Source organism: Molothrus aeneus, chromosome 4 (assembly GCF_037042795.1).
Source record: "Molothrus aeneus isolate 106 chromosome 4, BPBGC_Maene_1.0, whole genome shotgun sequence".
Classification (NCBI taxonomy): domain Eukaryota; kingdom Metazoa; phylum Chordata; class Aves; order Passeriformes; family Icteridae; genus Molothrus; species Molothrus aeneus.
This window is the reverse complement of record NC_089649.1, coordinates 1,531,704-1,551,352: the sequence shown is the minus strand read 5'-3', so window position 1 is coordinate 1,551,352 and position 19,649 is coordinate 1,531,704. Positions and strand designations below refer to the sequence as shown.

At 47.0% G+C, this 19,649-nt stretch overlaps 1 protein-coding gene across 2 annotated transcripts in view; it reads left to right on the top strand.

Moving 5' to 3' along the window:
* SLC4A4 (solute carrier family 4 member 4) overlaps positions 1-19,649 on the top strand; it is a 114,383-nt gene that overhangs the window by 3,518 nt on the left and 91,216 nt on the right. For both annotated transcript variants that reach the window (XM_066549371.1, XM_066549370.1), the window contains exon 2: positions 14,721-14,794. In XM_066549371.1, the coding sequence (XP_066405468.1) occupies positions 14,722-14,794 (73 nt within the window). In that variant the 5' untranslated portion in view covers position 14,721. The remainder of the gene's footprint in view (positions 1-14,720; positions 14,795-19,649) is intronic.

Here is a 19,649-nt window from a genome sequence, read left to right as displayed (position 1 = left end):
AGATCCATGCTGTTGGAGTATGGCTGAGCCTTCTGAGCACAGGTTGCAGGCAGCCCTGGTTTTATCTGAATTTTCTCACCAGAAAAAACAGAAGAGTTGATTCCATGTCACCAATATCAGAATTCTTTGAATCTGCAGTGCAAATGAACTTTCAGCCTCTGCATTCCAGAAACGTGTGCTATTAGGAAAGTTCGTTCTGCTGCCAAAGTAAAACAGAGACTGAGGGGTGGATTTAAAATAGCTTTATTATTTATATATATAAATACGTATGTATATAGAGAGAATATGGCTGATCTACATGTTTTCTACTCCTAAGGAAATTCTTTTAGTGGGGGAAGAGAATTTTCCAAGTGTTTCAAATCCTAGCTGTATTATATAACTAACTTTATAGGGGAACAGGATCATATTAGTGTTTTGCTAGCATATAATAAATACTTGCTAAATACTCTGTATTAATTCTGTCTTGAAAGAAGTCTTAATTTTCCTTTCGTAAGTGTTGATCCATACTTCTGGCATCCCAAAGTGAGTTGAAGAACTTGGTGGTGGGAATTGTTCCATGACTTCTTTTAAGACTGAGGATTACTCAAATAACTTCATTCTGTTATTAATGATGATGATAAAAGCTATTTCATATTATTCAAAATATAGTTAGTAATATATTATTATTAATAATAAACTTACATATTATCTATAAATAATACAGATCTATGGTACCTCTGCTTTTGACCTCTGCGAGGTGACTGCTGCTCATCTGTGAAGTTGCTGATGTTTGATGTGACTGTTCCCCAGGGGAGGTTGAATTTTACTTTCTTTTGAAAGCTATTGCAATCAGCTGGTATTATGCAAGAAGTCCTGGTGGGTTTGCATGTCCAACAAATTTTTGGCTTTTTTCACAATGGAGTTATTCCTGTGGTGTGTTCTGTCTTTTTCTGCTACTTTTTCTGAGCGAAACATGCAAACGCTTTGATTTTGATGACTGTGCAGATGTATAATCTGATGGCAAAAATGACAACTGAAGTCTTGCGTGCCAACTACTCATCTTTGCTAAAATTTTTCAGTTTTCTCTATTTTGTACAGTAGGTGCAGAAACAGAACTTGTGTCTCTTTTTCAATGGTGTGTGCAACTTGAAGATTATGGTTTTCCTCCCAACTTTTTTGATAAGTTTTTACTTCATTTTAATCACATCTTGAAGGTTTACTGAGCTCATTTAAACTCTTAACCTTGAACAGAAGGTTGCAAAAGTTAATTGCTTTTATTGTACCTGTAGCGCTGTATAACACTTCAGACACATTGTCAGCCCTTCGACGTAAGCGTAAAGGTCTTTTCATCAAGGCTGCTAAATATGAGGTTGATAAGAATGAAGCTGGGCAATAGTTGCTCACTAGCTCAATGAGAAGTGGCATTTGAGCACATCAAAACTGTCTATTGCACTGGAATTGAAGGGCATTTCTTACACACAGGAATTGGATGTGCACATTTTGCTGAGGTCTCAGAGTTAGCAATTGTGGTCATCTTGAAGTGGATGTTACCTAAATTCTTGTTAAATTTGTCTAGTCTGAGCTCACTTCCCTAGCTGACACTCTGTGCATTCAGCAGACACAGAGCATGTCTCAAGACCAGCAGCCCTGCTCAACAGAGCTGCCTGTGTGTTCTTCTGGGCAGGAACAATCATCCCCAGGGGAAAATAGATGGGGCTTTGTTCTCTTGTGTCCCCAGCAAAGCTCTGTTCCAGAGCCTCGATGGCACAGCGAGCCAGCCTGTGGTGCCATGGGAGTGTTCCACATCCATTGTTTGACATCTCATGATCTCTTAGGTGAGCAGTGATGGGGTTTGAGCAGTACTGTCCCAGTAGATGTGTCAGTGTGGGGCTTCATGGGAGCAGTAGTGCTGATGATGGAGTGTCAGTGCAATAACACCTTTATCAGTGCAGTGAGAGTAGTTGGAAATGTGGAGCTGTTGCCTTAGTCCCACAAAATACTTCAGTGCAGGTGACTTCTGGCCTTGAGGCAATTCAACTCATTGGCCTTTGAGGCCATGCTGAAGTGCTGTGCTGGGGTGAGTCCTGCATGAGTAGTTCCACTGGCATGAATGGAAGAAATGTGTGCTGAGATATAGGACAGTGTGTGGGGAGAATTCATCAAGTGGGGCCAGAGGGGTGCAGGGACAAAGTCTGGATTGCAGCCATGAGCTTGCTTGCAGGGTGGGGTTGGAAATGAGTGAAAGACCAGTGCAAAGTCTTGAGTGCATCTTTGATAGGCACTTGGAGGGTGACGTTAGAGAGAAGCTGTAGAATAGAGTATTGATTTAGGGTAGAGTTGGAATGAACTTAGAGCTGTCATTTGTCCACCTGCCTAGCTTATCTTTTCAGTTCCAGTTCATCTGTCGGATGACATCAGTGAACTTTTGGAAAAGACACCTTGAATGGATATTGAAATGCTCTCCATTTCAGAGTGCATTTGTATCTCTGTTGTGTTATTGGCATATCACTGGAATGTGCACGGAAAGGAGATTATTGCTGCCCAAGAGCAAGAACTGCTTCTACCAGAACATGATAGATGCAATGATTCCCTGTAACTCTGTGAGTGCTTCTCACTTGGGATAAAGGAGTATGTTTCTCCCTTTTAATCACTGGTGAATGATCAATTTTTATACCGAAGCTGGGCTTTAGAAACAAAGGCAGGCTGTCTCCCATGATGTACAGCTCCCATGTCATACAGGCTTGGAGAAGGCCTTCTGTGTCCAGTGGGCTTTCCTGTGCCTGGGGAAGAGTTTTTGCACTGTGCCTGATGAGGCGGGTGTGCGGTTCCAGCCATGGGACTCTGCAGGGTTCTGGCTTGTACGAGGCACCTTGTTGACCTTTGGGTCTCTGGGCTCTGTGTTGCTACCTCGGCAGGGCTCTGAAGTTGAGGCTGAGAGCCTGCTAGCATGGAAGGAATGTGAGCAAGCCTGGGCTCGAGCCTGGGCTTAGGCCTGTGCTTCGTCGGCAAGGCAAGCCCAGGCGCCCTTGCTTGGCTGCTGGGGCACAGAGCTCCAGGCAGGATGCTCTCAGTGCTCAGCCTCATGGCTTGCTCCTGTTTGCAGTAGAACTTGAAGGAGTGGGCATGTAGCTGCCATCCTTGGGCTGTAATTTAACCTGGGATGGACACTCTGGACCCGTGAATAAAACAGTGTAATGGCAGGAATTGCTGCAGAAGGAAGACCTCTGTATTTCCCAAGTTTTGCTTGGATCACGGCTCTCTTTGCTTTGCCAGGAATACAGTGTATAAATTTTGTTGAAAGGGAATATGCTGCAAAACAGCCCTGTGAAAAAACCCCAACTGTGTGTTCCAGTGTCAGAATCCTCTCCAGAGACTGAGTAAAGGGAGATGGTGTCTCCAGCTTTTAAAATAATTACTCGAATTAAAGATCAAGCTAAAAGAGCCGAGTTCACTGAACATTAGCTATGCAACTTAATTTGTTAAAAAGCATTGAAAAAACAATGTAAGCTCAATGTCTCTCCCAGCAAGTAACCTGGATGTCCCCTGAATCTTCAGAAATATGGGAGTATAGAGATTCCTGTGAACTCTAAAAGTTTCTGTAATAACTTTTCTATGAATGGGGCAACGCTTCTTGAACGAACCTGTTTCTGCCTTTTTAATTCTAAGTGGTGAGTAGGACACCTTTGCATTAAGTATTCCGGGTCTAGTAATGCCTTGGGTTGCCAACAGCTCTGTTTTCCTGGAAAGGCTTGACTTATGATTCAGTGAAGGTACCTGTGGGTTTTTGTGGAGCAGTCTGTTCAGTTCTGGATGTGACCCTTTACTTGTAATTCTCAGAAATATCTATGAAGTCTTGATCTGTGGTATCAGCCCAACTTTTCTGGCTCTGTTCCCAGACCAGTCATTCGGCTTAGCAATAAAAAAATGCAAGATAATGGATGCAGATAACTGGGATTTAATATTACTGTAGCCCATTTCCCGTTTACCTTTAAACAGCCATGTTGCAATTAGGTGCTGGGCATAAAGCCCTTCTTTGTTAACAAGTGTCTCCAAGAAATGTGTGACTGATGACCATGTCTGGGTTCAGCCGTGGTGGCCCTGACAGCTTAAAAAAGGAGTGGAAAAGCTGCTTGTGCTTTTATGAATATCTATTACCAAAGCAAACTATTTCAGGCCCGTTACAGAAAGAGGCTTTTTCTGAAAGAATGACTTCCTGCAGTGTTTTAAGAAGATGCATGTGGAAAAGAGGATGAAAGCAGATGGTGGGTGATCGACACGAGCCGTGAGGGGACTCCAGCATGTCCTCATGCACAGCCACTGATGCTTTGAGGTGTACCTGCTGCAGCATGGGCTTGGCCAAATCCTTTGAGATCTACCTTCTCCAGCCTGGAGTTATCCTTTGGGGTGTCACCACAGGTCACAGCCCATTGGCCCAAGCTCCCACTGGAGCTGCAGCCTCCTCAGAGTAGCCCTGAGCTGGGCCCCGCCAGCCCCGCCATGTCGTCGTCACTGCTGTTATCAAAGCATTCCCAGGCCCAGCAGAGCAGCCTGATAAGCACCACGGGGAGCACTGAAAGCAAAAGCTGCCCCTGACGACCTCTAGGCACCCCATGTAGCCAGGCAAGCGTGCCCATGGCAGGGCAGGAGCCTGCTGATCAGTATCCATACAGCTATGACAGCTGTGAATTCCACCTAGCACATTCCAGTCAAATCTGCCGTTTGTTTGAACCCTTTGTGCCCCATACTGGACACCAAAAAGGAGTGTCCTGATTTAACCCCAGCTGCACCACTGCTTGCTTGCTCCCACAGCAGGAACTATAACATTGGTCAATTCCCATTTGTGAATTGTGTGTTTCCAGCACAAATCCAAACTGTAGCCCCCTGCTAGATACTGAGAAGAAAATGAGCTGTACCCCAGGCAGAGCAGCACAGAATGTTACATCTGCTGTGGTTCTTGAGGATGCCTTTGAGTTTATAGTTCCTAAAACAGAAGTAGCAACTCTTGCTTTATACAGAGTTCTGGAGGAAGAGGAGAGAGAATGTGGAACCTATAAAATATTTTTTATAGTACTTGTTCATGTCAAAACACTATTGCTTGAAACACTAATGGGTAAAGGGCTGAATTGTACAGGCACGTGGGAAATCTGAAGAGAACATTTGAGGAATGCCTGGGAAGTTCATGTTTATGGACTAATGATCTGAAGTCAGAAGGAGCCAGCTGCCATGTAGGGAGAGCAGCTCATTGCAGTGACAAACTTGTGTAAGTGACAGTAGAGGAGGCTGAGCAGCCTTCCTTTGGTAAAGGAAGATGCAAGCGATCTTAATTTTTGAGGTTTTATCTGTCCAGAGAAGGATTTTTTTCATAGTCCATCCTTAGGGCAGATGAAGTTTTCCAGACCCTGAAAGAAAGACTGATGCTGAAGTCTCATTTTCTCTTCCCTTGCAGAAGTCTGCTTGGTTTTTTGTCCAAGCTCAGTAGCCTTTATACTGATGGTTAGGTTACTTTGGAAGCCACAGGACGTCCAGCAGTGCTGCTTATCAGCATTGCTGTGCTCCTACCAGTTCTGTCCCACAAGTTTTTCTTCCGGACAGCATTGATGGGTCACAAGGAAGGAGTTCAGAAGAAGTAGCTGTGAGTACTTTTTGGCAAGAGATGACTTTTCAGCTCTCGGGTTGTTGTTTTCTTCACAGTCTTGTTTTAGGCTGATATGAATAAGTCTATTTTGAGCTGCCCTTAAATGGATGTCACATAGAGGACAGTCTTGTTAAAACTTGGGAGTTGCCTGCTCAGCAGTTGGGTTCTGCGCTCTTGGCCGTGGTTGGAGGATACAGTAAACCCAGCTTTAGGGTACTGAGAACCAAATTAAGAACCTGACTGTCCCATGGAGCAAAATGCCAGTCCAGAAGCAAACACATTTTGCTGGTGAGGTGGGTTGAACATTGCTAAATGGATTGCCTTATGCAGGATCATGCATTGTCTGCTCATAGCAGTGTGCTTTTATGCTGCATCATGTTCATGCTGCTGGAGCCGGTGTCCTGCTGAAGGAGCCCGTGTTGCTGCGCTGCTGACTAACGCCATGAGAACGCGATCATGTGCCCTGCCTGCTCTGGGCCAGGCTCTTATTAATCACTAATTGGTCTGCAGGGCTGGGTGTAGGGATCGCAGGCTGGCTGCTCCTTGCTGCCATCACGCGCCCCAGCTCAGGTGCTGGGCGGGTCAGCATGACGCCCTGCTCTCACGGGCTGCGTGCACCCAGGGCCAAGGGGCACCCCAAGGTGATGCTGTGCTCCATGCTCCGGTGACCTGTTCCCTTAGAAGTGTACAAAATCCCCCTTTGCTGTCTCTGCAGGCACTCTCAAGTGTGTGGCTGTGTGGATGAACTCTCTGTGGGCTTAGTGGCCATGGCAGTGAGGTTCCCCCAGACTGTGTCATATCCCAGTGGCTGCTGGTGCTCTGGAACAGCTGTTTCCTACCAACCTGCCCCTCTGATACCAAGTGAAATTTGGAGGAGGGGAAGTTTTCCTGCATGTAGGTGTAATATGTAATGTCACTGGTTAGTGATAGCCAGGCACCACACGTATGGTTGACCCAATAGCAGATGCTCTCCCAGGAGCAGGAGCACCATCTCTGGCCATGTGGAAGGCAATTGTCACTTGCAGTTATGTTTCTGCTTGTGATCCTTGTGGGTATCTTGTGAGGGACCTGAGGGACCTGTGTCCTCCTGGCTCTGTGGCTTGTGCTGGTGTAATCAGTGTTTTCTTGAGCACTTGGCACTCTTGGGAGGCAGAAAGGCTACCTGGATCTGTGTTGCTCTGGGCTGTGACTGACTCTCTTCTGACTGGACCTTAAATTGGTGGAAGTGGTGAAATTCTTTTTTTCCGTTCAGTCTCAAGTTATAAAATAACTTGGTTTTGCAGTTCACTTCCCTCTCTCCTCTTCTGTCAGGAAACATTTCTTTATCTTCAGTAAGCTTCCATTGGCTTGTGTTTTTTGGGGTGTTTTTTTTGTGTTTTGGTTTTTGTTTTTTTTTTTTCCTTTGGGTTTAGGGGGGTTTTTTTTTGTTTGTTTGGTTGGGGTTTTTTTTGTTTGTTTGGGTTTTTTGTTTGTTTGGCTTTTTTTTCTCTCTCCCCAGTGCAGCCAGTGAAGACAAGAAGGGCATTTAGTTTGAAATCTGGCTGTGTTTCTGGCTCTCAGGTCTGCATTAGTTTTGAGTGACTATTATTGAATTAGGATTTGATGCATGCACCAGGACCAATGCCAGTGACCTTCCTCGGCAGAGATTTTGTTTCATCACCCCGGGAGTGGTCACTATAAACTCTTCTGGATGAGCAGTTGGCTCTCAAGTGAGGATGAGGTCCAAAGCCCACTGGTTTTTTTCCTTGTCTAATATTTTTGGAGTCCTTTCTTCTGCCTGAGTCTTGTGTGTGTGCTGACATTTGGTTTGGATGGCTTTGCCCTTCTGTTTAAGTTTTTAAGTGTGCTCTGTCCACACTCCTTTGGAGGTGAACTCAAGTGGTATCACATCCCTTCTTACTTTGGAGCAACTGCTCCAAGGTGGAAGAATTGCAGTTTTACAGAGACCATCATCTAACCAGGTCAAGTTTGCATAATTTGGGATAAGTGCACTTTGAGGAGTTCCTGCTTGTGTAACACTGTGCGAGTGGTTAAGCAGATTCCCAAAATGATCCGTGTTAAAAGTATCCTTGATGCCGGATTATGTTTTTGAAACCAGCATATTGTGAATCCACGTATCGCTTCAGAATGCCAAGAACTGGATCAGAAATGCTGTGCCTGCACTCTGGGAAGTGCTGAGAGTGCATTAGCTCCCTTGGCTGCTTCAGATGTGTCCAAAATGTTTTATACAACCAGGCTTTCTGCCTCTGCCAGCCAGAGCTCAGGTCTGGATTGTGCTGGATCAGGTCTTGCCTGTCCTCCTTGCAGCGGGAAGCCAGCACATGCACTGTACCCATGTTACCATCAGTGGTCCAGAGATTTGTGATGCTTTTAGAGGGGCTTCAGCATCTTGGAAGTGGTTGGTGGGACAATATGCAGCTCCAGTTGTGCACTTGACAGTCTGAAGCCTGAGGGAAGGGAAAAGCTTCAGACTGTAATTACAGAGATTAAGCTATGGGCTGGTCTCACACCTTTTGTGTGGTGTGATTGCTATGGAGAACTTTTCCCCAAAGCAGTCACAGGAGAGGACAAGTGCAGGAGCTAGGTGCTTGCTGGGAAGTCAGGATTGAGCGTGCTGGGTTGATTTCCCTGGAGAAAAGCAGCCCTGGATGAGTGGTGCCAATGTGTGCTGCCCCACCCCTCATTGTACACACTGCTTGTTCCTTTGCTCAATGGGAAATGGACTTAAACCCAGCACCGCCCAGCCCAGATAACTCTTTGCTTTTAGACACAGGACCAGGCTGCCCACTCTAACATCCTCATTTATAGCTGGGAATTTGCCTCAGGATCAGGCTTCCCATGCCTTGCTTTTGGAGGTTCCAGGTGAGCAATATGCAGCAGGCGCTGGAAGTTTCCTGCAGTTGCTGTTTCTTTGTCCAGGTTTCTCTATAGGTGTATCCAGACCTCCTGTACTTTGAAAGCTGTGTGCTGAGCTGATGTAAAATACACACTTGAAACGTTGCTTTGCTTCTTAGCCCACGCTACTTGCTCCTGTGTGTGACACAGCACACTTAGTCACAGATTCCTCACAAAGAGCTCTTACAGGAGTCTGGAACAAGGAGCAGCTACTGTACAAACCAGCATTGGTTTCAAATAGATGCACAGTCAAGTAAGAAGTTGCCTCTCAGGCATAAAACTGCAACAAAAATATTGCAGGACATGACATTGTCACGGTAATAAATAGCCAAAAATAGTTCAGATGCCACAGGCTGGCTTGAAATAATAATTTTTAGGAAAAATCCACTACTGCTTTTGGGTTTAAAACCTGATGTCACTCTGCCTCTAGAGAAAGCTTTTTTTGGTGATTTCTATTTCCAGAAAACAAAGCTACAAAAATGTCTGGTTTATGTTATCCTCAAACAGATACATTGATAATATTTGCAGTCCAGAATCACTTCTTCCTGTGGATTCATCTCATTTGATTCCATCTCCCAAAGCTCCTGCCAAAGAGCAAGCTTGAATTCCTTACAGGGTGTCTCTGTACCTTTTCCTGGCTGTAGTTCCATGAAGTACAGCAGATGGATGTGGGATGTGTCAGGAGCCAGGTGCTCGGCAGCAGAGGCTCACCTTGTCCTGGAGAGGGGCTTGCACCGAGATCCTGCAGTTCTCAAATGAAGCTGGAATGCAAGGCAGCCTTGTTCTTGCAGAGTCCCCAGCTGAAGAGGCAGCTGACTTCATCAGTTTTTATAGTCATGTCATTTTATGGTAAGTCATGTAATCACAATGAAGCAAAGGCTTCAACTGTTACACCTGCCCTGCATTCAGTGACAGTGTTCCCCTTGTATTTCCCTATGTTTTGATAGTGTTACTTTATTGCTTGTGCAGAAGAAAGCTGTAACTTCATTCACTCCTAATTGCTTTTCCTAGTAGTTACTTCATTTTTGGAACAGAGCCAGCTTCAAGAGTTGTTCTGAAGTTGTCGGAGATCAAAATTGAAATCCAGGTGATGGAACTTATTTTGCCATCATGAATTCAAATGGTTCTTATCTTGGTTTCAGGAAGGTGCTCTCACAGACTTCACCTGTGAGTTGAGATAAAACATTTAGAGTTCCTGACGTTCCAGTCTGTAAGAGTTTTTGAAAACAAGATTTAGTCAAGAACTGAGACTCCTATTTAAATCCTGTCATGGGACTTAATTTCACTCCCTGAGGACACCTCCATAGAGGGAAACATTTCACCTAATGAGATGACTTAATTGGGAATTTATTTGGTTTATGAATATTAGGGTGCAAGTTCTTTGTGTGCAAAGCAGAGGGTTCTGTCCTGCTTTGCTCCGGGTGAGTACAGCCTTTTGCTGAGAAAGCTTGTAAATAAATGCTGCTTTAGAGCTGACAGGGGAAAATGCGTCCAGGATAAATTTGGCAACATGTTCCAAAAGTGCATCAACCAGGCTGTGCTAAGCATAGGCAGAAGCTTTTTTTGTGTGTGATAGAGCCCATATGCAGGTATGTGAGAAACCAGAACACATCAGGGTCCTAAAAAAGGAATCGGTCACATTAGGTCTGTTTATTCACGCATATGCCTATGGGCTGTGAGAGCATCAGCTGGGACCCGGTCTCCTTCCTGGTTTCCTGTTTACTTGGCCACTACAATTGCAGTGTCTGAATGCTTCACAGGTTGCAGAGAGAAGGAATAATGTTATCTCTGTCTCCCCCCAGCCAGCTGACAGAAGCAGCCTGTTTGGCTTGCTGACTCATTCCTGCACTTGGCATCTAACCTGGGTGGCTTGGTGACGGCACTGAGTGTTACTGGCAGGGAAGCCTTTGGTGGCTCTTCTCTCTGCTCAGGTCCAGGTCCTGTTTGTGGGAGCCTTCAGGTCTGGCTGATCCATCTGTGGTTGAAGGTTGGATGATGCTGGTTGTCACAAGTAGTGTTGGTTACACCTGAGGGGAGCAGTGTGGGGCTGTGGATGTTTCCTACCAGAGCAGATCTCTCCTTTTGTGTTTGGGGGTATGTGGTAGATCTGGGGGTAAACCTTGTGGGATTTGGGACCTGCTAAACAGCTCAGCCCACGATGCCCCATGCACCATCCGCTTGGGTTTGTCTTTTTTCCTGCAGCATCCCAATCCATGCTTTCCCACTCCACTTTGATTGCGGTAGTTTTAACTGAGGAAAACAGTCTTGACAGGTCACTGGTGCTGTGCTCTGTGAAGCAGACAGGGTGGTTGACTCTGCACCCTCAGGAAGATCTTTCTTCCCTTGCCTTTCCCGGGAGAGTGGAGAGCTTCCCCACACCTGCCTGGCAGAGCTGTGGCACAGCGGGTGCTGTGCTGGGCAGGCCCCCTGTGGGCTGGCAGCTCCCACCGATCCGCCGGGAGCCGTGCAGCCCGCGCTGCTGCTCTGGGACCTGGAGCTCTCCCTCCTCCCTCAGCCCTTGACCCTCTCCACGCCCCAGCTCGCTGGGCTGCTCTCTAATGTGACTTTCTCACGGCTCTGTGTTACGCTGCTCCAGTTACGGAACTGGCTCCGTTTCTTTTTCCTTGTGCAGTTCAGAGTTTGCTGGGGTTTCTTCCTGATTGCAAAAGCCGTTGGAAATGGGCAGAATCGTAAAAGCTTATCAGTGAGCAGTAACTCTCCCCTCTGGCTCCCCAGCTCTGTCAGGCATTGATTCACTCCGGCGAGTTGTGACTCCGCGCAACATCTCGTGTTGCCACATCAGTCCTTTTTATTTACGCCAAACACCACTTTCCCTCTCTCCTGCCCTCAGCCTTCCGAGTCTGGCAGCTGTGGAGCTGAGCAGCCGGGCGGTGGCAGCACTCCATCTCCCGGGGGAGCTGGCGGCCGGCCGCTGCCGGGAGTAGCGCGGGGAGCGCTAACTCCGAGGTTACGCGCTGCTTTGCGCTGCCTGGGAGATGCAATGAGAGTGTTTGGTGCTGCAGCCAGAGACCCGCGGAAAGAATTCCTGTTGTGATGAGCAGAACAGATGCTGGCAGATGAGCGCAGCCATTAGCAAGTCCAGGATCCCTGCTAGTACTAAATTGGTCTTGTTTTTGCTGAGTAGCTGGGCAGAATAGTTCTGTGAGCTGGATCTGCCGGCTCTTTGCAGGCAGAGCAGAGTTGCTGCTGGCCGTGTGTGACTCTTGTTCAAATGCTATTGACACATAACATCATTTCTAAAAATGTTTGGCACTGATCTAATCATCGGCCCAGAGAGGCCAGTTACTCAAGCAGTTCATGTTTTTTCACTGGAGTATATTCTGTCAGACCCTGAAAATAGAAGCCCAATATTTTTTAATTTTTTTTTTAGGTTTGTTTCCAAAATGTTGCAGCAGCAGTCATGAGGATGTGGATCTAGACAAGAAATGCCTGAAAACCCCTTTACCTTCCAACAAGGAGGTGGTAAACCAGGCTTAACCGAAGGCACATTTCTTTTCAGAGGCCCTAAAATTTTTTCCATGCTTTCTTCTCTCCAGTCCATGTGTGTCTTCCATGGGATAGTGGTCTTGCTGCAGTGCTTCACTAACAGGAGTCTGCCACTTTCCCCCTGAAGATTCCAGGGAACCTTTACTTGTTGTTCCACATCACTATTTTTTGTTTCTTTTTAATTTCTGCAACTCCCATTTCACGGTATTTGAAAAATTCCAGGAGGCTGAAATAATTTCCCCATGCAAATTGGTAAAGGATGTTTTCTTGCTAGATTTTGGCCCACAGAAATCCTGTGATAATCTGAGAAGGGCAGAAAAGACCAAGTCAAGGGGAGGTGGTGCTTGGAGTCTAATCACTAAACTCCTGTGGATTAGAGCTGGGGCACTGTGCCAAGGCGACCCAAGCTCTATTCCTGGCCCTTTAAACCCCCCAGCTCCTTTGGATACATGTTTCAGGGAAAGCATCAGCCTTGCTGAGCAGTTTTCTAGCCCTCTGGAGCTAAAAAAGCATGGCTGTTAAATGTGATAAACCCATTCCAGGCTGGCACAGTGATGTTCCTGGGGAGGTGGGGGGCCATTCCCACTGCTGTAGTGATGCTTGGAAGGATGCTCTACTGTCATGGAAAGGATGAGGAGACATTTGCCAGGGAGATGGCAACTGGTGAATTCTCAGCCCTGTATCCCTTGCATGCAGTGGAAATTACTCCCTTCCTTTGCCTTTCTCTGCTCTACCACATTGCTCCTTCTCACTTGCTCCATGGTCGGGCTGATGCTGCCCAGGCTGGAGGAGCTAGCCTTGGGACACACAGGTGTGTTAACACACCTGCACATGTGTGGGTGCCCAGGGAATGGAGCTGAATGCCAGGATAAGTACAGATTTTACAGAGGAATAAACTACTCCTATAGTTTGTGTTTGGTCTGGAAATCCAGTCCCATCTATTCCAGATGTTCCCAGTTGAGTTTCTAGCAAGGAGCTACTGTGCTGCTTTGTAGAAAAAAAAAAATTAAAAAATATGGGGTTGTTCCTGTACAATCATTGCAAACAGGCAAGGGCATCCATGGGATATGTTCCCTTCTGTTGCATTAGACAAGACGTGTAAATAGCCATAAATAATTTAATGAAGAGCTGGAGCTTTCAGGGGAGGCTGGTGTGCGCCTGAGTGCTGGCTTGGTGTGCTGTGCTGGCAGGGAGCACGTCCCACCCCTTTGCACCCAGCAGCAGCTGCTTGGGGAATGGCACCTTTCCTAGCTCAGGGAAATTTCTGCTTCAAATCCTCTGGCTCCTGGAGTTCAGTCAGAAACAGCCTGTGTGAAGGAGGAGCTGGCTAAAGCGGTGGAGGAAAACTTGGCAGAGGTGGGAGAGTGGCTACTGAGGTACTGCTTTTGTGAAATGGGACTCTGGTTCTTCCTTTTGTGGCTGAGTCTTATTTTTTATTTTCTAGTTAGGTAGCCAGGCATTGGGCATGCAAAGTAGACACTCTAAGGCATTCTGGACTCTTGGTACTCATCTGTTCAGTATTTATACCCTCCTGAATTTGAATATTCCATTAAGATAATCTGCAGGTGTTTGCTGCTACAGCTCTCAGAGGATCTTGAATGGAAGCAATATGGATGGGAAGAAGTTTTGAAGGCCTTGTCTCACTCTGGACTGAGTTTGTCCTTATTCCCCTGAGGGAATTTAAGGAAAAGGTGTTGTTTTATGGCTGATTTTTGATATGAAAACAAGTGACCAGCTTGGCCTCAGCTGTATTAGGATGGAAAGCTCCCATGGCGACTGCCCAGTAGTGAGCAGCAAATGTGTACTTAGCCTGTAAGGAGATTATTTAACACAGTTCCAATTTTGTTTATTATTATTTTATTATTTTTGCATTTGCTTGTCAAGAGTGGATTTGCAGATGTAGACAGGGTCTGGTTTTGTGGGTGAGCCACAGCAGCAGGAGTTGTGGGCAGCTCTGCGGAAGCACGGCAATGGCAGAAGTGTGGAATTAGGAGTCTCTGCTGTCCACAGAGGCAGATCAGAGGTGGAGAGAAAAGGGGAGGGGAAGGAGGGCAACCACTAAAACCCTTCCCCAAATGGATGAATGAACGGGTGACACACATAAATGACTGCTGTGATGATCTGACTTACTGTAGCTCGGTCTTGGGATAATCCTCATATGTCAGATTTCTGTAAGGCCAGCATGTGACACAAGCTGGGCTCCCAGCAGACAAGTGTGCTGTGCTGCTGCTATTAGGGACTGTGCTTGGAGTGTGTGGCCCTGGGGGGTGTGCCTGCTCCCTTCCCTGCACTGCTGGGGCAGCATCAGAGGCAAACTGCTATCCCACCAACTCTTTGCTCTTGCATAGACAGCCCCAAGCCTGCCTGTGTGGCTGTACCTTTTGCAGAAAAGAGGAGGGAGGCAAAAGCCAGACACAAGAAACAGGAAAGCCCCCAAAGACTTGTAGCTGGGATTACCTTGTTCACACCTGTCACCACTGATGTCCTCTCAAGGTCAGAATCAGAGCTACGTGAGGCCAGCTTAAAGCAAACGCCATGTGAAAGGAGCTCTATGAAGGAACAGCAGGCACTGGAAGGAGGACTGGAGTGCCCACAGGAACATGAACAACAGCTTGCAAGTTAACATGCCCAGGACTTGGGCTGGTTCAAACAGCTCGCTCCAGGAGAAGTCTGAGCATTCCTTTTTTCTTTTCTATTACTATAGGATGGAGGACGAGGCAGTACTGGATAGAGGGGCTTCCTTCCTTAAACATGTCTGTGATGAAGAAGAAGTGGAAGGTAAGAGACTTGGGCTGCTGGGGAGGAAGGGTGCCTTTGCTTTGGTGTTTGTATTTAGGAGGGCAGAGACCCAGGGTGCCTTTGGTTTGCCCAGTACTTCATCCTAAAATTGACTGAAACACGGGTAGGCTTGGTTGGGGTGGAGGTGACTTTTTAGAGAAATCCTCTGTTCCTGTTGGGGAACGAACGTTGCTGCGTGCTGCCGGCACACGCTTCCACTTCCCCCAAAGTCCTGGTTTCTGTGCCCTGCATAATGGCTGGGAAGCACAGCTCTGGGAAACCAGAGCTGTTTGCTGTTTGCTTTGCTTTCCTCTGTGAATAGAGTTCGGCAGTGCTTGCCTATCAGCACTGCAGTCGTGAGCGTGGACATGTGGAGGCAGCTGGAGAAGCCAAGTGGGAAATCCGGCAGAATTTGTACCAAGTGTCAGGGTGCTCTTAAGGCAGGAAGTGAACATTTGCCCGGCTTATTCTTTGTGCTTGGGAGGCATAAAGAGAATGATTTTCCCTTGAAGGAGAACTTTTTAACAGAGAAAACAGTTTTCTCACTTTATAAGGAAAGAGTAGACTCCCTTGGACGTGTTTTTGTTTTTTCTCTAACTAAAAATGTTGTGAAATCCCAAAGGTAAAAGGAATTTTAAGGAGTTTACTTCAGGTTTCTTCCTGGAAAATGATGAAGCTGATAGGACTGAGTTAATGGCAGCAAATTCTCTTTTTCTCATTTTCTGAGAATTGATTATCTGTGGTCTTGATGAACTAGTAGGGGGGGAAGGAGGAGAACAGGATAGGGTAGGACTTAACCTAGAAGGGAGAGGATTTCACCTTGCAGAACTATCCTTCCCCTCCTGACTTCAGGGTATAATTTTATTCTAACTTCTTTATTTGCAAACAAATGCCTGTGGCTTTTCAATTGAAAATGTGTTGAAAGGTGTAGAGTTACAGCCATGTCATTGTCACCAGTAATGGACAGGAAAGGATCCAGCAGTAGGAGAGGAAATAGTCTCTAAAACGAGGAGTTAGAGCACTTCCAGCAAACCAAGCCAGTCCTTTCCACCAAAAAGCCTGTGTTTTCTTCCTGTCTGGAATGAAGTAATCTGTGCTCAGCCACTATAAATCATCGTATTGGGTTTAATGAGGCTGTTTGCTGTCTGCAGGGTCAGGTTTGTATTAGCCTTTTGCTTGTGGAATAATTGACACTTTGGCACAGCAGAAACATTTGAGGAGGGAGAGAGAAGATATTTTTTAATGTTTTACTGTCTTAAGTGTTGCTACGTGCTGTTTTGAGGCACAAGGGCCACGTGTGATGTTCCAGGAGTATAATAGAAGTGATGGTTGGTGATGAGCGCAGGAGGGTCCTTCTGACTGTCTGCAGGGGATGTGGTTACTGCCTGAAGTAGTATTTGTGGCTGTGGTGTGTTCATATCCTTTGTTCCAATGTGGATACTCTCATTTGGTTTAGCTGGGCTAACAGACCAGCTGGGGGAATGAGGAGCGGAGGTGAAACAAGCGCTTCTAATTGTACTCGACAGGGAGCTGGAGCTGTTGGGCTGAGCCTCCACAGAGCCCTGGGGCTGTGCAGGCAGCTCATTCCCTCGGGGGTGCTGAAGGCAGCCCATGATTCCTGCCAGGCTCCTGGGAAGCAGCCCCGCTAAATCTCCCAAGGATGCAAGGCCGAGGCATCTGTCAGGGTCACAGGGCACATATGGTGCATGGGTGGGTCAGCCAGGGAGCCGCTGCTCAGCCGCTCTGCTCTGTGCTGAGTGGGACAGCCTGGAATTCTTGTCATGCCTGGCAATCTGGGGCACTGCAGAAGTGCCTGTAGGCATTAAAGGCTTTGGCACTTTGGAGAGATCTTATTTGTCTCCATGTTTCCAGCCTCACTGTTTCTGCAGTTCTCTGTGTGTCCTCGGCTACATCTGTCTCTCTGCAGAGATCCGTGTGTGTAATGAGTGTGTGTATCCAATGTGCACCCTGGGTGCAGTCATGGTCTGCATGTGTGGGATCAACTGGACACTCACAGAGTGGTTGTGGTTGGAATTGATCTCCAATTCCAGCCCCTTGCCATGGGCAGGGACACCTTCCACTTGGTTGCTCCAAGGCCTGTCCAACAGTTCCAGGAATGGGGCAGCCACAGCTTTTCTGGGCACCCCATGCCAGGGCCTCCCCACCCTCACAGGGAAGAATTTCCTCCCAGTATCTGATCTAATCTCAACCTGCCTTCTGTTAGTGTTAAGATCCAGTGGAAGGGCAAAGATGTCAGGCTGCAGACCTTTGACTGGCACTTGGTGCAGATGCTTTTAAGTCCCTGTTAGATTCCTGCACTTACAGTGGAGTGTTTTAAGAAAGGAGAGTGTCTGTCAAGAGACTTAATTTCACTGAAAGTGAGCGGAGAGGAGATTGTTTCTTTTCCTTCAATGAGGGGAAGGGGAGCTGTAACCTTTATCAGAAGAGATAGAGCAGCAGACGTTAGCAGGAGAGAATGGAAAGACCCTCCAGCAGATCATTATAATATGCCTTGGAACCAGGCTGCTTTTGCTGTTTTTAAGTTGCTTTGAGTTCAAAGAGGCGAAGACAGAATTTTGAAGGTGTTGCTTTCAGCATCCCTCTTTGGTGTGTTCCTTGGGAAAAGAGGGGAGCGTGGCTCACTTTGTCAGTGATGCCCACAGGTTATGTCTGTGGGATGGAGATAGCAACTCCAACCTCATAACCCACCAATTTGATTATGTAGTGGTGCGGGGGAGAGGGAAGGACTTGGCTTTTTAAGGAGGGGTAAAAAAGGGCATTTCTACTCAGGAAGGCATTGAGACATTTTCAGGGTGGGACGATTGTCCCTTATGCCCTCGTTGAGTAAATGTAGTGTTAACAGAAGCTGTACATACCTGACAGAACTATGTCCCTTGGGCCTGCTTCCAGGGAGTGTTTAGTCCGTCCCTCAGGTGGCACCTCACCCTGGTCCTACACTGGAATGTGTTGCTGTGATATCAGCTGTTGACATTTGGAAATTACTCCACTCCAGCTCCTCCCTGCTGCCTGGATCCACGAGAGGGCTCTGAGGTGGATTCAGTGCATGTTAGTTAGGAGGAGTTGCTTGGCTGGAAGAGCCCAGAAACGTGACCTGGCGAGCTAGGGGATTTGGCCGGGTCTAGGGCAGAGCATGAAGGAAAGCAAGTACCAGTTGGCTTTGCTGGGGGAGATCAGGAAGAGGCACTGCCCTGAGCCATGTGAGAGGACCCTTCCTATTCACTTAGAGTGCTGCACGTTCCTTTCCTTGAAGGTAACGCTGTGCTGCTGTAATGCCCCTGTGAGGAGTGCTGGTATGTGTGACATAAACAGATTACTTAATAACCGATTTTGCAAGAGGGGAAAAGTAAAGCTCCACCTTATCCTGTGAGATAAGGTATTCTTGGCTCTCTGAGTGGAACTTCCCCCGGGCTCGCTGCCACCCTGGCTCTGTGGTGGGGTGGAGGATGCTGGATTTGAAGTCTGATGACTCCACTGCAAAGCCTGAGGAGCACCCCAGCTCCATGTGTTAGGAAATGGGGAGCAGCATACCTGTTCTGCCTTCCAAATGATGGGCAAAGTAAAGGTTTCCATAGCACCTCTCAGCCCTGCTGTGGAAGTGAATTCAGGAGAATATGCTATTAGGGGAAACTTTTCCTGGGTCCTGCTATCATTGTGGCATTTACTGTTGTGCTCTGCAGAGAGGCTAACCCAGGGATTTTGTAACAATGTTCCATAACTACTTGTTCCATTTTAGCACTTTCCTCCTCCTTGCTTTCTATTCTCAACCCTGTTGTGTCATTGCACTATGCTGGTAGAAAGCTGTGTGATGCCATAAGCCCAAGATTAGTCCTTGGTGGTTGGATCAATGAGGAGAGAGGCTAAAAGGGCAGAGCTAACTGTGAACATCTTTACCTGTGTTAATAGCAGGCTGACAGTGGGAGAAATGAGCTGTATTTGTCCATATACATGGATTTCTTTTTCTCCTCTCATCCCTGCCCTCTGTTTCTGATCCGTGACTGTAGGCAGACCCTCCTTCCTTTTCAGAAGTAACCAGATGACCTGTTTCATATCAAAGTCTTTAATTGCTTCTGAAAGAAATGTGATTAAAAAATTAATCAGGTAAAATCTGATCACAGAATGTGCTCATTAATGTTCTTTGATACCCTTAATTTTTATGTAGAAGCAAACCAGGCTGTGCTTTGCTTCAGTAAAACTGAACTGGGCTTTACTCCTGCAGAAGCCAAACTCAGAGGACTCAGGCAGTGCCTTTGTGCTTTCCTTGCAAACAGCATCTGGCACAACTTCCCTGTGAGGATTGTGAGGCCCTGGCACAGGTTGCCACAAGAAGCTGTGGCTGCTCCATCCCTGGAAGTGTCCAAGGCTAGGTTGGATGGGGCCTGGAGCAACCTGGGCTAGTGGAAGGTGTCCTTGCACATGGCAGGGTCTGGAACTGGATGAGCTTTAAGGTCCCTTCTGACCCTGACCATTCTGTGATTCTATGAACTTGGGAATGGCAGGTGGAGTTTGGAACCCAGGGCTGCTCCACACAGCTAAGTAAAAACAAGACAGGTGGTTTAGATCTTCCCAGCTTTGAAACACCCTGATGAAAGATTTCAGGTCTTCATATTCTTTCCTTTCCAGCTTTAATTCCCCATGGCACTTTTCAGGAGAGTGCTTACTCTTGGCAGCGTACAGCAGGTCATTGCATGGAATATTGTTCTGGTCGTGTCGCTGTCCCTGCTCTGCTGTCAGCAATCAGCATTAGCTCTGAGGGTGCTGGGTGCGCTGAGGAGGTTTTTGATGGCCACCCACTCCATGCTCAGTGAGAAAAGCTGCAGTCTGGGTTCAGAGGCTG